The sequence below is a fragment of the Poecile atricapillus genome, assembly GCF_030490865.1.
Source record: "Poecile atricapillus isolate bPoeAtr1 chromosome 36 unlocalized genomic scaffold, bPoeAtr1.hap1 SUPER_36_unloc_7, whole genome shotgun sequence".
NCBI classification, from domain to species: Eukaryota; Metazoa; Chordata; class Aves; order Passeriformes; family Paridae; genus Poecile; species Poecile atricapillus.
In genome coordinates, this window is record NW_026708997.1 from 98,442 (window position 1) to 112,567 (window position 14,126).

The 14,126-nt window shown below is 66.7% G+C and overlaps 2 protein-coding genes across 2 annotated transcripts; one reads left to right on the forward strand and one right to left on the reverse strand.

Annotated features, from left to right (window-relative positions):
- The first annotated feature begins 403 nt into the window (after positions 1-403).
- ZBTB4 (zinc finger and BTB domain containing 4) lies at positions 404-8,942 on the forward strand. Its single transcript, XM_058828551.1, has 4 exons — positions 404-444; positions 1,546-1,622; positions 5,918-8,826; positions 8,870-8,942. Exons 3-4 carry the CDS (start codon positions 5,933-5,935, stop codon positions 8,940-8,942), a joined length of 2,967 nt encoding a protein of 988 aa, XP_058684534.1. The 5' UTR covers positions 404-444; positions 1,546-1,622; positions 5,918-5,932.
- Positions 8,943-9,757: 815 nt separating this feature from the next.
- LOC131574153 (uncharacterized) lies at positions 9,758-10,739 on the reverse strand. Its single transcript, XM_058828553.1, has 2 exons — positions 10,616-10,739; positions 9,758-10,583 (listed from the first exon to the last, which is right to left on the reverse strand). The coding sequence occupies exons 1-2, from the start codon at positions 10,732-10,734 to the stop codon at positions 9,758-9,760; spliced, it is 945 nt and encodes a 314-aa protein (XP_058684536.1). The 5' UTR covers positions 10,735-10,739.
- Positions 10,740-14,126: the final 3,387 nt, after the last annotated feature.

The window sequence follows — 14,126 nt, forward strand, 5'->3', positions numbered from 1 at the left end:
GGTGACACTTCCGTGTCCCCCCCAACTTCTCCTCTTAGTCCCGCCCCCTTTGACCCCGCCCCCTTTGACCACGCCCCCTCTGACCCCGCCCCCTCTGGCCCCGCCCCCGCAGCCTCCGCCTGCTCCTTTAACACCGCCCGCGGCAGGACGGGGCCCCGTGACGTCACTCCCAGCCCAGCCAATGAGCATCCAGGTGAGCCCGTGACGTCAGCGGCGCGCTCCCTCCATCACCAGGGGCTGGGCGTGGTCTCGGGTGGGTGGGCGTGGCCTGGCGCTCTCTGCTCCCTGATTGGCTGCGGGTGAAAGGTGTGTCCGGGGGGGAGGGGAAAGGGGCGTGGCCTGGGGGGTGGGGGGGTGTTTCCATGGCAACAGTTGGGTGACACTGCCCCCCTCCCCCCCCCGGTGACGTCGCGGACGGGACGCCGCTGTCAGGCGGCTCCGGGGGTACCTGGGGGGCGGAGGGGGGGGGCAGGGGGTGGGGGGAGGGGTGGGTGTGTCCCCCTCCCCCCCCGGTGACACTCGGGGTACCCCCCGCGGGTTGTTCCGGGTGAGGGGGAGGGGTTTGGGGTGGGGGAGGGGTCCCAGGGAGATCCGGGGGGTGCAGGGTGGGGGAGGGGACGCTGGAGGGTGGGGGGTGTGTGTGGGGGGGGTCCCTCCGCTTTTGCCCCTCCCCTCCCTCCCCACCCCACAATTCCCGTGGGGTTCCGGTTGTAGCGTCAGGTTGTCCCCACCCCCTCGCCGGGTGTCCCCGCCCCGCGCCCCTCCCCCTCCCGCCTGCGTCACCTCCCCCCTCCCAGGTGTCCCCCTCGCTCTGATGACGTCACACCGCCCGACTCCTCCCCCAGCCCTCCCCTGTGTTGTCACGGGTGTCCCCTCCTGGTGACGTCACGCCACCCTCACCCCCCTGCCAGTGACGTCACACCCATCCCCTTACGGTGACAGCGGCTTTATTCCACCCCTGACCCCCAACCCTCCCGTGACGTCACCCGTCCGCCTGATGACGTCACCCTCCAACCTCTCCGGGTGACATCACACCTGTCCCTTTGCTGTGACGCTGACGTCACACTGGAGAATCCCCCCCCACTGCCACTTTGTCACCCGTGTCCAGGTGTTGTCACCCTCCCCCAGCCCTCGGGGACCCCCAAATCCACCTGTTGTGACCCCTCCGATGACCCTGGGTCCCCCCAGGTCTGGGTGTTCCCCCCCAGTCCGCCTGTTGTGACCCTTCCCTTGGTGTTCCCCCAGGTCCGGGTGTTCCCCCCCAGTCCGCCTGTTGTGACCCTTCCCTCGGTGCCCCCCCAGGTCCGGGTGTTCCCCCAGGTCCGGGTGTTCCCCCCAATCCGCCTGTTGTGACCCTTCCCTCAGTGTCCCCCCTGTCCAGGTGTTCCCCCAGGTCCGGGTGTTCCCCCAGGTCCGGGTGTTCCCCCAATCCGCCTGTTGTGACCCTTCCCTCGGTGTTCCCCCAGGTCCGGGTGTCCCCCCAGGTCAAGGTGTTCCCCCAATCCGCCTGTTGTGACCCTTCCCTCGGTGTTCCCCCGTTTCCAGGAGGCCCGGCCGGCTGTGACCCCCCCCCGAGGACCCCTGGAGCAGCAACACCCAGTCCATGAGGGCCCCGCGCACAGGTGGGACACTGGGATGAACTGGGAGACACTGGGAGGGACTGGGGGACACTGGGAGGACACTGGGAGGGACTGGGGGACACTGGGAGGGACTGGGGGGCACAGGGAGGATACTGGGGGGCAATTGGAGGGCACTGGGAGGGAGTGGAGGGTACTGGGATGTACTGGAGGGCACTGGGGGGCACTGGGATGTACTGGAGGACACTGTGAGGGTACTGGGATGAACTGGGAGGGCACTGGGGGGCACTGGGATGTACTGGGATGTACTGGGGGGCACTGGGAGGGCACTGGGATGTACTGGGAGTGCACTGGGAGGGCACTGGGATGTACTGGGAGGGCACTGGGATGTACTGGGGGGCACTGGGAGGGCACTGGGATGTACTGGGAGGGCACTGGGATGTACTGGGGGGCACTGGGAGGGCACTGGGATGTACTGGGAGGGCACTGGGATGTACTGGGAGTGCACTGGGAGGGCACTGGGATGTACTGGGAGGGCACTGGGATGTACTGGGAGTGCACTGGGAGGGCACTGGGATGTACTGGGAGGGCACTGGGATGTACTGGGAGGGCACTGGGAGGGCACTGGGATGTACTGGGAGGGCACTGGGATGTACTGGGAGGGCACTGGGATGTACTGGGAGGACACTGGGATGTACTGGGATGTACTGGGAGGGCACTGGGATGTACTGGGAGGGCACTGGGATGTACTGGAGGGCACTGGGATGTACTGGGATGTACTGGGAGGGCACTGGGATGTACTGGGAGGGCACTGGGATGTACTGGAGGGCACTGGGATGTACTGGGATGTACTGGGAGGGCACTGGGATGAACTGGGATGAACTGGGATGTACTGGGAGGCCAGACTCTGGGCTGGCCATGGGTCAGGCTGGGTTTGACGCCCTGGAGGGGCCGTGGGGCAGCCTCAGGGCCTGGAGGTGATGCCGTGGGTCAATCCTTGGGTCCCCCCCGCGGTTCCTCCTCGGTGGTTCGGTCCGGGTCCCCCCCCCGTCCGCTGTCCCAGGTGGTTCGGTCCCGGTCCCCCCTATCCGCCGTTCCCGTTGGTTTGGTCCCGGTGTTCCCTCCCCCGCTGTTCCCGTTGGTTCGGCCTCGGGGTTCCCCCCCGATGTCCCCAATAGTTCGGTCCCGGTGTTCCCCCCCCTCCCGATGTCACCGGTGGTTCGGTCCCGTTTCTCCTCCCGTAGTTCCCGGTGGTTCGGTCCCGGTGTTCCCCCCCCGCTGTTCCCGGTGGTTCGGTCCCGGTGTTCCCCCCCCCGCTGTTCCCGATGGTTCGGTCCCGGTTTCCCCCATTGTCCCCTATGGTTCGGTCCCGGTGTTCCCCCCCCGCTGTTCCCGGTGGTTCGGTCCCGGTGTTCCCCCCCCGCTGTTCCCGGTGGTTCGGTCCCGGTGTTCCCCCCCCCGCTGTTCCCGATGGTTCGGCCCCGGTTCCCCCCATTGTCCCCTATGGTTCGGTCCCGGTGTTCCCCCCCCGCTGTTCCCGGTGGTTCGGTCCCGCTGTTCCCTCCCCGCTGTTCCCGGTGGTTCGGTCCCGGTGTTCCCCCCCCCGCTGTTCCCGGTGGTTCGGTCCCGGTTCCCCCCATTGTCCCCGATGGTTCGGTCCCGGTGTTCCCCCCCCGCTGTTCCCGGTGGTTCGGTCCCGGTGTTCCCGCGCTCGCGGCGCCGCCGCCATTTTGAGCCGCCTCAGGCCGGGGAGGGCCCCGACACAAAATGGCTGCGCGGGGCCGGGGGGCAGCGACCCCCGGACAGGGAACAGGGGGGGACCCCAAAACCCCGGAGTGACCCCAAATCCCCGGAGTGAGCCCAAAACCCCACAGGGACCCCAAAACCCCACAGGGACCCCCGGGACAGGGAACAGGGGGGACCCCAAAACCCCGGAGTGAGCCCAAAACCCCACAGGGACCCCAAAACCCCACAGGGACCCCCAAACCCCACAGGGACCCCAAAACCCCACAGAGACCCCTGGGACAGGGAACAGGGGGGACCCCAAAACCCCGGAGTGACCCCAAAACCCCGGAGTGAGCCCAAAACCCCACAGGAACCCCAAAACCCCAGAGTGACCCCAAAACCCCACAGGGACCCCCGGACAGGGAACAGGGGGGACCCCAAAACCCCGGAGTGAGCCCAAAACCCCACAGGGACCCCAAAACCCCACAGGGACCCCCGGACAGGGAACAGGGGAGACCCCAAAACCCCGGAGTGACCCCAAAACCCCACAGGGACCCCAAAACCCGACAGGGACCCCAAAACCCCACAGGGACCCCCGGGACAGGGAACAGGGGGACCCCAAAACCCCACAGTGACCCCAAAACCCCACAGGGACCCCAAAACCCCACAGGGAGCCCCGGACAGGGAACAGGGGGGACCCCAAAACCCTGGAGTGACCCCAAATCCTCGGAGTGACCCCAAAACCCCACAGAGACCCCCGGGACAGGGAACAGGGGGACCCCAAAGCCCCAGAGTGACCCCAAAACCCCACAGGGACCCCAAAACCCCACAGGGACCCCAAAACCCCGGAGTGACCCCAAAACCCCACAGGTACCCCTGGACAGGGAACAGGGGGGACTCAAGACCCCGGAGTGAGCCCCGGGACAGGGAGACCCTAAAACCCCCGGGACAGGGGAGAGAGGGACCCCAAAGCCCCACAGTGACCCCAAAACCCCACAGGGACCTCCAAGACGGAATAGAGGGACCCCAAAACCCCGGAGTGACCCCAAAACCCTGGAGTGACCCTAAAACCCCACAGGGACCCCCGGGACAGGGGGACCCAAAACCTCACAGGGACCCCAAAACCCCACAGGGACCCCAAAGCCCCAGAGTGACCCCAAAACCCCACAGGGACCCCAAAACCCCACAGGGACCCCCGGGACAGGGAACAGGGGGGACCCCAAAACCCCACAGGGACCCCAAATCCCCGGAGTGACCCCAAAACCCCACAGGGACCCCTGGGCAGGGAACAGGAGGGACCCCAAAGCCCCACAGTGACCCCAAAACCCCACAGGGACTTCCAAGACGGAATAGAGGGACCCCAAAACCCCGGAGTGACCCCAAAACCCTGGAGTGACCCTAAAACCCCACAGGGACCCCTGGGACAGGGGGACCCTAAACCTCACAGGGACCCCAAAACCCCACAGGGACCCCAAAGCCCCACAGGGACCCCAAAACCCCACAGGGACCCCCAGGAACCCCAAACCCAGAGTGATCTGGGGGACCCCCGGTCACGACCCCACAGCTCCAGGGAATTCCAGGACCCCCCACCCCACAGAACCGAGGGACTCTGAGCCACAGAATCGGGGAACCCCACCCAGAGAAGGGACACGGGTGACCCCGAGGGGTCTGGGTGACCCCAAATAAGGAACAAGATGTTGGGGTGACCCCAAATATGAGACCCAGGTGACCCCAAATAGCAAACCAGGGGTCTGGGTGACCCCAAATCTGGGACCCTGCCATGCAGGTGACCCCAAATCTGGGGTCCAGGTGTCTGAAGCCTCCCGAATAGAGAATCCGGGTGTTTGGGTGACCCCAAAAATGGGCGTGGGTGACCCCAAATAGGGGATCCAGGGGTCTGGGTGACCCCAAATAGCGAACTGGGGGTCTGGGTGACCCCAAATATGGGAGCCAGGTGACCCCAAAAGAGGTTTGGGTGACCCCAAAAATGGGATCCAGGGGTCTCAGTGATCCCAAATAAGGAACCCAGGTGACCCCAAATAGTGACCAAGATGTTTGAGTGACCCCAAATATGGGACCAAAGTATTGTGTGTCCCACAGAGAGGAACCAGGTGACCCCAAATGGTGAACCAGGGGTTTGGGTGACCCTAAATAAGGAACCCAGGTGACCCCAAATAGCAAACCAAGGGTCAGGTGACCCAAAATAAGGGACTGAGATGACCCCAAATAGCGAACCAGGGGTCTGAGTGACCCCAAATACGGGGCCCACATGGCCTCAAATAGCGAAGGTCTTTGGGTGACCCCAAAAATGGGACCCAGGGGTCTCAGTGACCCCAAATATTGGGCCCAGGGGTCTCAGTGACCCCAAATAAGGAACCCAAGTGACCCCAAGTATTGAATCAGGGTCCTTGTGACCCCAAATAAGGAACCCAGGTGACCCCAAATAGCGAACTGGGGGTCTGGGTGACACTAGGTGGGGGCCCCACCCACCCAGGTGCCACCAAATAAAGGATTCAGCCATGCGGGTGACCCCAAAAAGGGAACCCCGTTGTCCCTCCGGCCACCCGGGAAGGAGCGGGGTGACCCCAAATCGCGGCGCCCGTGTCCCCCCGCAGGTGGCCGGCGCGGGGATGGCTCCGGTCGTGGAGGTGTCGGACGCCGGGCACTGCCGGGCGCTGCTGCTGGAGCTGAACGAGCAGCGCCTGCGGGGCCAGTTCTGCGACGTCACCATCATCGCCGAGGACACCAAATTCCGCGCCCATAAAAACGTCCTGGCCGCCTCCAGCCCCTTCTTCAAGCGGGCGCTGGCCCAGGAGCCCACCTGCCCCTCGCCCGCCCAGGTGCTGGAGCTGCCGGGCGTCCAGGCCGGCGTCTTCTCCGACGTCCTCAACTTCATCTACAACTCGCGCCTGGCCGTGCCGTCGCCGGCGGCCGCGCGGGCGCTGGGGGCCGTGGGCCGGCGCCTGGGCATCCCCTCGCTGCAGGGGCTGGAGGCCGGGCCCCCGCCGCGGGACATGAACGGCACCTGGACCCCCCCTCCACCGGCGGGGCCGGCGGGGGACCCCCGCGCGCCCGCGGCCCCCGTGGACCTCACCTGCCCGGCGCGGCCCGGCGAGACGGCGGGCGGCGAGACGGCGCCCACGGGCGGGGACACGGGCACGGCGTCGCCCTCGCCGGTGTCGCCGGCGTCGCCCTCGTCGGCGTCGCTGCGCTGCGGGCTGTGCGGGCGCGGCTTCAGCTCGGCGGCGGCGCTGGGCTTCCACGCCAAGCTGCACCGCGGGCGCCGCGGGCTGTGCTGCCGCCACTGCGGCAAGAGCTTCATCCACGTCAAGCGCCTGCAGACGCACGAGGTCGCCTGTCGCGACGGGGACGGCGACGACAACAACGCCGCCGACGCCACCGCCGCCGTCACCACCGCCGGCGTCGTCACCGCCGCCACCGCCAGCACCGCCAGCACCGCGGCGGCGCCGAAAGCGGCCAAGAAGGCGCTGCTGCTGCGACACCGCGCGCTGGAGCCGGGCGCGGAGCAGGAGCCGCTGGTGAAGGTGGTGGATGGGCAGGTGCTGTACCTGTGCGGGGTGTGCCAGCGCTCCTACATGACCCTGTCCAGCCTCAAGCGCCACGCCAACGTCCACTCGTGGCGCCGCAAGTACCCGTGCCGCTACTGCGACAAGGTGTTCGCGCTGGCCGAGTACCGCACCAAGCACGAGGTGTGGCACACGGGCGAGCGCCGCTACCAGTGCATCTTCTGCTGGGACACCTTCGTCACCTACTACAACCTCAAGACGCACCAAAAAGCCTTCCACGGCATCAGCCCGGGGCTCATCGCCTCCGAGAAGACGCCCAACGGCGGCTACCGGCCCAAGCTCAACGCGCTCAAGCTCTACCGCCTGTTGCCCATGCGGGCGCACAAGCGGCCCTACAAGACCTACAGCCAGGGCGCGGTGCCCGACGGGGCGCTGCTGCCGCCGGCCGCGCCGGGAGACGCCGCCGGCGCCGCCTATCCCCCCGCTCCGCGGCCGGAGCCCGCCTCGGTCATCGCCTACGGCCGCGCCGCGCCGTCGGTCATCGTGCGCGGCGGCGGCGGCGGCGGCGGCGGCAGCGGCGCGGCCTCGGTCATCGCCTACAACGGCCGGGCGGGCGAGGAACCGCCGGGGCTGCCCGAGGCGCCGGCGGCCGCGCCGGTGACGCCGGCGGTGCCCATCAAGAAGCAGGTGCTGCGCGATTACATCGAGGCGCAGCGCGCGGCCACGGCCGCGGCCACCGAGGGCAGCGCCGCGGCCGCCGCCCCACAAAACCCCGCCACCAGCGGCGGCGGCTCCGGCGGCGGCCGCACCATGACCTACGTGGCCAAGCCGGCGTACGCGGGCTCGGCGGCGGGCGAGGGGCTGTGCCAGATCACCGTGCGCATCGGCGAGGAGGCCATCGTCAAGCGCCGCATCTCCGGCACCGACCTGCGCGGCGACGGCGCCGAGGCGCGGCGCGGGGACAACGACAGCGACGCCGAGGACCGGCTCTGGCGGCCCTACTACTCCTACAAGCCCAAGAGGAAGGCGGCCGGCGGCGTCACCGCCGCGACCCCCGGCGCCGCTCCCGGCGCGACCCCCGCGGCCAAGAAGCCGCGCTGGCGGCGCAAGCTGCGCTCGCTGCGCTGGGCGCCGGGCGACGACGGCGAGGGCGACGCGGCGCCGCGACGCCGCGAGCGGCACCACGCGTGCCGGGTGTGCGGGAAGAGCTTCCCGGCGCTGCGGAAGCTGCGGAAGCACCAGCGGGGACACGAGGGGACAACGGCGGCGGGGACAACGACGGCGGCGGCGGCGGGGACGGGCCGCGTGGGCCGGCGGCCGTCGCTGCGCTTCGCCTGCCCCACCTGCGCCAAGGTGTGCAAGACGGCGGCCGCGCTCAGCCGCCACGCCCAGCGCCACCGCTCGCCACCGGGGTCACCGCCGGGGTCACCGCCGGGGTCAGCACAGGGGTCACCGCCGGGGTCAGCACAGGGGTCACCGCCGGGGTCAGCACCGGGGTCGCCACCGGGGTCACGACCAAGGTCACGGCCGGGGTCGCCACCAGGGTCACGGCCGGGGTCACCGCCGGGGTCACCGCCGGGGTTACCGCGGTCGCCGGCCCCGCCGACGGTCATCGCCTACACCCCGCCGGCCGCGGGCAGGGAGGAGACCCCGGCGGATAAAGGGGGGGTCCCGCTGTCCCCCGGGGTGACCGGGCCGGAGCCGCCGCCCGCGGGTGACACCGGCAGCGGCGGCGGGGCTGGGGGGGACGGCCCGGGGGGGTTCCCGGTGCAGGAGCAGCCGCTGGCGCTGCTCTGCCGGGCCGGGGGGGGGGGACCCCGAGCTCGGGGATGGGGGGACACCCAGGGGGGGTCCCCGCGTCCCTCCGGCCCCCCCCGGGTTCCCGGTGTCCTTCGGGCCCCGCCTGGTGGCCGCCTACCCCTTCCCCTTCCCCCTCCCCCTCGCCCTCGTCCTCCCCGACCCCGAGCGCGGCTTCTTGGCGGGGGGAGGGGCGGGGGGTCCTGGGGGGGGGGCTCCCCCCCCCGCGCCCCTCCCCCCCAGCACGGCCCCCCCCAGCTTCGGGTTCCCCGGGGGGGGAGGGGAGCGGCCCCGGAAAGCGGGGGGGGGCACCTGAGGGGTGGGGGAGGGGCGGGGGAGGGCGCGGGGGTCCCGCCCCACGGAGGGGGGAGGGGCTGCGGAGGAGGTTTTGGGGGGTCCCGGCCCCATAGAGGGGGGGACTGCAGGAGCTGGGGGTCCCTCAGAGCTTGGGGGACCCCACAGGAGAAAGGGGGGTCCCCATAGAAAAAGGGGGGGCCCCATAGAAAAAGGGGGGTCCCCATAAACTTTAGGGGGGGGGGGTCCTGTAGAAGTTCATGGAGCCCCCCCAAGTTTGGGGGTCTCACAAGGGTCGGGGGTCCCCACAAGGCTTCAGGGGACCCTTCACGTTTTGGGGGGGTCCGACAGAGCTTTATGGACCCCATTGAAGATTTGGGGGGGCCCCCAGAGATTTTGGGGGTCCCCAATAACTTGGGGGGGGGGTGTTCCCGTAGGAAATGGGGACCCCCCCCCGTAGGATTTGAGGGGGGGGCACCGCTGATGGGAAGACCCCCCCAGAAGTTTTGGGGGAGGGGCACAGGGACCAGTATGAGACTGGGGGGGGGGCACTGGGGATACTGGGAGGTGGCGGGGGGGGCTTCCAGTCACCCCAAACTGGGGGGGGAACCCCCCCCCGAGCACAGGGACCCCCCCAAAACAGCGAAGACCCCCCCCCAATACAGGGCACCCCCCCCAAGCAGCCCCTCCCCCACTCCAGAGCGCCCCACCCCCCCCCCCCCGAAATATTCGGGGCCCGCCCCTCCCCCCCCCCGCAGCGTTTTGCACCCCCAAAGGGGCCCCTCCCCCACTGCAGGGACCCCTCCCCCTCGTCCCCCAGAGTCGGGGCCCCCCCCACTATCCCGGGGCCCCCCCAAAAATCCCCCAAATCCCGATTTCCCCTCCCCCACCCCCCTTCGGCACCTTATCGGCATCGCAGCGACATTCCAGCGCGGGGGGGGAGGGGCAAGTGTGCAACGGGGGCGTGCAAGGGGCGGGGGGGGGCCTGGCACCGCTGTGAGCGTGCGAGGGAGGGGCCTCGTGCAATTCTGAGCGTGCAAAGGGGGTCCTTGTGTGTGGGTGAGTGTGCAAAGGGGTCCTTGTGCAATTCTGAGTGTGCAAAGGGGTCCTCGTGTGTGGGTGAGTGTGCAAAGGGGTCCTCGTGCAATTCTGAGCGTGCAAAGGGCTCTCCTTGAGCAGTTGTGAGTGTGCAAGGGGCGTCTCGTGCAATTCCGAGTGTGCAAAGGGGGATCCTCGTGCAGTTGTGAGCGTGCAAAGGGGGTCCTTGTGCAATTCTGAGTGTGCAAAGGACCCTCCTTGAGCAGCTGTGAGTGTGCAAGGGGTGTCTTGTGCAATTCTGAGTGTGCAAGGACCCTCCTCCAGCAGCTGTGAGTGTGCAAAAGGGGGTTCCTTGTGCAATTGCAAGCATGCAAAGGGTTCCTTGTGCGTGGGTGAGTGTGCAAAGGACCGTCCTTGAGCAGTTGTGAGTGTGCAAAGGACCGTCCTTGAGCAGTTGTGAGTGTGCAAGGGACATCTTGTGCAATTCTGAGCGTGCAAACGGATCTTCATGTGTGGGTGAGTGTGCAAAGGGGTCCTTGTGCAATTCTGAGCGTGCAAGGACCCTCCTCCAGCAGCTGTGAGTGTGCAAGGGGCGTCTCGTGCAAAGAGAATGCTCCTCATGCAGTTGTGAGTGTGCAAAGGGGGATCCTTGTGCAATTCTGAGTGTGCAAAGGGGGATCCTTCGCAATTCTGAGTGTGCAAAGGACCATCCTTGAGCAGTTGTGAGTGTGCAAGGGGCGTCTCGTGCAATTCTGAGTGTGCAAAGGGGTCTTCATGCCTGGGTGAGTGTGCAAAGGGGGATCCTCGTGCAATTCCGAGCGTGCAAAGGACTCTCAAACAGTGGTGAGTGTGCAAAGGACCGTCCTCCAGCCGTTCTGAGTGTGCAAGGGGCGTCTTGTGCAATTCCGAGCGTGGAAATGGCTCCTGGTGCCATTGTGGGCGTGCAAACGGGTCCCTGTGCAATCCTGGGTGTGCAAGGGCCATCCTCGTGCAAAGGGAGGTTCCTGGCGCGGCGCTGAGCGTGCAAAGAGGGCTCCCGTGTGAGGAGAACGTCCCTTGGCGGCTGCGAGTGTGCAAGGGCCGTCCTTGTGGAATAGGGAGTGTGCAAGAACGTCCCAGTGCGCTCATGAGTGTGCAAGGCCCGTCCTTGTGGAATAGGAAGTGTGCAAGAGCGTCCCCGTGCACTCATGAGTGTGCAAGGCCCGTCCTTGTGGAATAGGGAGTGTGCAAGAGCATCCCCGTGCCCTCATGAGTGTGCAAGAACGTCCCAGTGCACTCACGAGTGTGCAAGAGTGTCCCAGTACGCTCATGAGTGTGCAAGAACGTCCCAGTGCACTCATGAGTGTGCAAGAGTGTCCCAGTACACTCACGAGTGTGCAAGAGCATCCCTGTGTCCTCACGAGTGTGCAAGAACGTCCCAGTGCGCTCATGAGTGTGCAAGGCCCATCCTTGTGCAATAGCGAGTGTGCAAGAACGTCCCCGTGTCCTCATGAGCGTGCAAGAACATCCCAGTACACTCATGAGTGTGTAAGGGTCGTCATTGTGCAAGAGCGAGTTTGCAAGAGCGTCCCTGTGCCCTCATGAGTGTGCAAGGCCTGTCCCCGTGCAATAGTGAGTGGGCAAGAGCGTCCCTCATGAGTGTGCAAGAACATCCTTGTGCAATAATGAGCGTGTCAGAGCATCCCCGTGCACTCACGAGTGTGCAAGAGTGTCCCAGTACACTCATGAGTGTGCAAGAGCGTCCCTGTGCCCTCATGAGTGTGCAAGAGTGTCCCAGTATGCTCATGAGTGTGCAAGGCCCGTCCTTGTGCAATAGTGAGTGTGCAAGAACATACTTGTGCAATAATGAGCGTGTCAGAGCATCCCCATGTCCTCACGAGTGTGCAAGAACGTCCCTGTGCACTCATGAGTGTGCAAGAGTGTCCCAGTACACGCACGAGTGTGCAAGAACATCCCAGTACACTCATGAGTGTGTAAGGGCCATCCTTGTGCAATAGTGAGTGTGCAAGAACGTCCCTGTGCCCTCACGAGTGTGCAAGGCCTGTCCCCGTGCCCTCATGAGTGTGCAAGGCCCATCCCTGTGCAAAGCCCAGCCCTTGCACGCCGGCCCCGCGCGGCGCTGGGGCCGATCCTTGTGCAAACCCCCCTTGCACGCCCCTGACCCCTCCCTGTGCCTCACACGAGTGTGCACGGCCCCGTGCGAGCCCCCAGCCCTGCTCACACTCACGCTCACACTCACGCTCACGCTCACACTCAGTCCCGGGGCTGGCCTGGCACGAGCAGGGAGCCCAAATCCTCGTGCAAGGCTCGATCCTTGTGTAAGGATTATCCTCGTGCAAGGCCCAATACTTGTGCAAACTCCACATTCTGGTGAGCAAATCCTCGTGCAAGGCCCAAATCCTCGTGCAAGGATGGTTTTAATGGAGGGATGTTCCTTGTGCAAGACCGAAATCCTCGTGCAAATTCCACATTCAAGTGAGCAAATCCTCGTGCAAGGATTGTCCTCGTGCAAGGCCCAAATCATTGTGCAAATTCCATGTTCAAGAGAGCAAATCCTCGTGCAAGGCGTGATCCTCGTGCAAGGCTCAAATCCTCGTGCAAGACCCAATCCTTGTGTAAGGATTATCCTCGTGCAAGGCCCGATCCTTGTGCAAACTCCACATTCAAGTGAGCAAATCCTCGTGCAAGGCCCCAGATCCTCGTGCCAGCCCCGCCCCCCTCGCTCACGGCCCCGCGTGCAAGGCCCCTCCCCCTCCCCTCCCCTCCCCCCCCCCGCGGCCCCTCCCCCCCTTTTGCACTTTCGTGGCCGCGTTTGCTACTGACTGACCCCCCCCCCCCGCCCCTCCCCCACCCCACACGCGCCGACCCCTCCCCCCCCCAGGGTCACCGCCCCTCCCCCCACCCCCCCCAGGGTCACCGCCCCTCCCCCCACCGTGTCACCAACCCCCCCCCAGGGTCACCGCCCCTCCCCCCACCGTGTCACCAACCCCCCCCCCAGGGTCACCGCCCCTCCCCCCACCGTGTCACCAACCCCCGCCCCCCGGGGTCACCGCCCCTCCCCCACCCCCAGGGTCACCGCCCCCTGCCCCCCCAGTGTCACCTCCCCCACCCCCAGTGTCCCCTCCCCCATTGTCCCCTCCCCCAATGTCCCCTCCCCCCCATTGTCCCCTCCCCCAGTGTCCCCTCCCCCAGTGTCCCCTCCCCCCCATTGTCCCCTCCCCCATTGTCCCCTCCCCCCAATGTCCCCTCCCCCATTGTCCCCTCCCCCCAATGTCCCCTCCCCCAATGTCCCCTCCCCCAATGTCCCCTCCCCCAGTGTCCCCTCCCCCAATGTCCCCTCCCCCAATGTCCCCTCCCCCCCCCGACCGCACTTTAGGGGAAAACCAAACAAAAAAGGCAAAAAAAGGACGGGAAATGGGGAAAAGTGACAAAAAAACGGGGAGGGGGAGGGGGAGGGGACCTTGGGGACAGCGGGGGAGGGGACACGGGGGTGACCCCGAAAGGGGATCCCGGTGGGGTGGCCTCGGTGGTGACGTCATTGGGTGGCGGTGTCCCCCAAAAAAAGGGGTGTCCCCCAAAAAAAGGGGTGTCCCCCAAAAAAAGGGGTGTCCCCAAAGGGGTGTCCCCAAAGGGGTGTCCCCTAAGGGGTGACCCTGGGGTGGCCCTGGGAGTGTCCCCATTGATGTCCCCGTGGATGTCACCCATGGATGTCCCCAAGGGGGGTGTCCCCAAGGGGGTGGCCCTGGGGTGGCCCTGGGAGTGTCCCCATTGATGTCCCATGGATGTCACCAAGGGGGTGACCCTGGGGGTGTCCCCAAAGGGGTGTCCCCAAGGGGGTGTCCCCAATTGGGTGTCCCCATGGATGTCACCAAGGGGGTGTCCCCCAAGGGAGGTGACCCTGGGAGTGTCCCCAAGGGGGTGACCCCACTGATGTCCCCATGGATGTCACCAAGGGAGGTGGCCCTGGGGGTGTCCCCATGGGTGTCCCCAAGGGGGTGTCCCCAATGGGGTGTCCCCAAAGGGGTGTCCCCAATTGGGTGTCCCCATGGATGTCCCCATGGGTGTCCCCAAGGGGGTGACACTGGGGTGTCCCCAAAGGGGTGTCCCCAAGGGGGTGTCCCCATGGATGTCACCAAGGGGGTGTCCCCAAGGGAGGTGACCCTGGGAG

Bases quoted from the DNA above. Each gene is read 5' to 3' on its own strand.
- ZBTB4 (XM_058828551.1), top strand. From the start codon at position 5,933: ATGGCTCCGGTCGTGGAGGTGTCGGACGCCGGGCACTGCCGGGCGCTG. The intron at 8,827-8,869 runs GTCCTGGGGGGG...CCTCCCCCCCAG, and splicing joins GGCGGGGGGAGGGGCGGGGG to CACGGCCCCCCCCAGCTTCG.
- LOC131574153 (XM_058828553.1), bottom strand. From the start codon at position 10,734: ATGAAGACCCCTTTGCACACTCAGAATTGCACGAGACGCCCCTTGCAC. The intron at 10,584-10,615 runs TTGCACAAGGAT...GCACACTCACAA, and splicing joins CCCCCTTTGCACACTCAGAA to CTGCATGAGGAGCATTCTCT.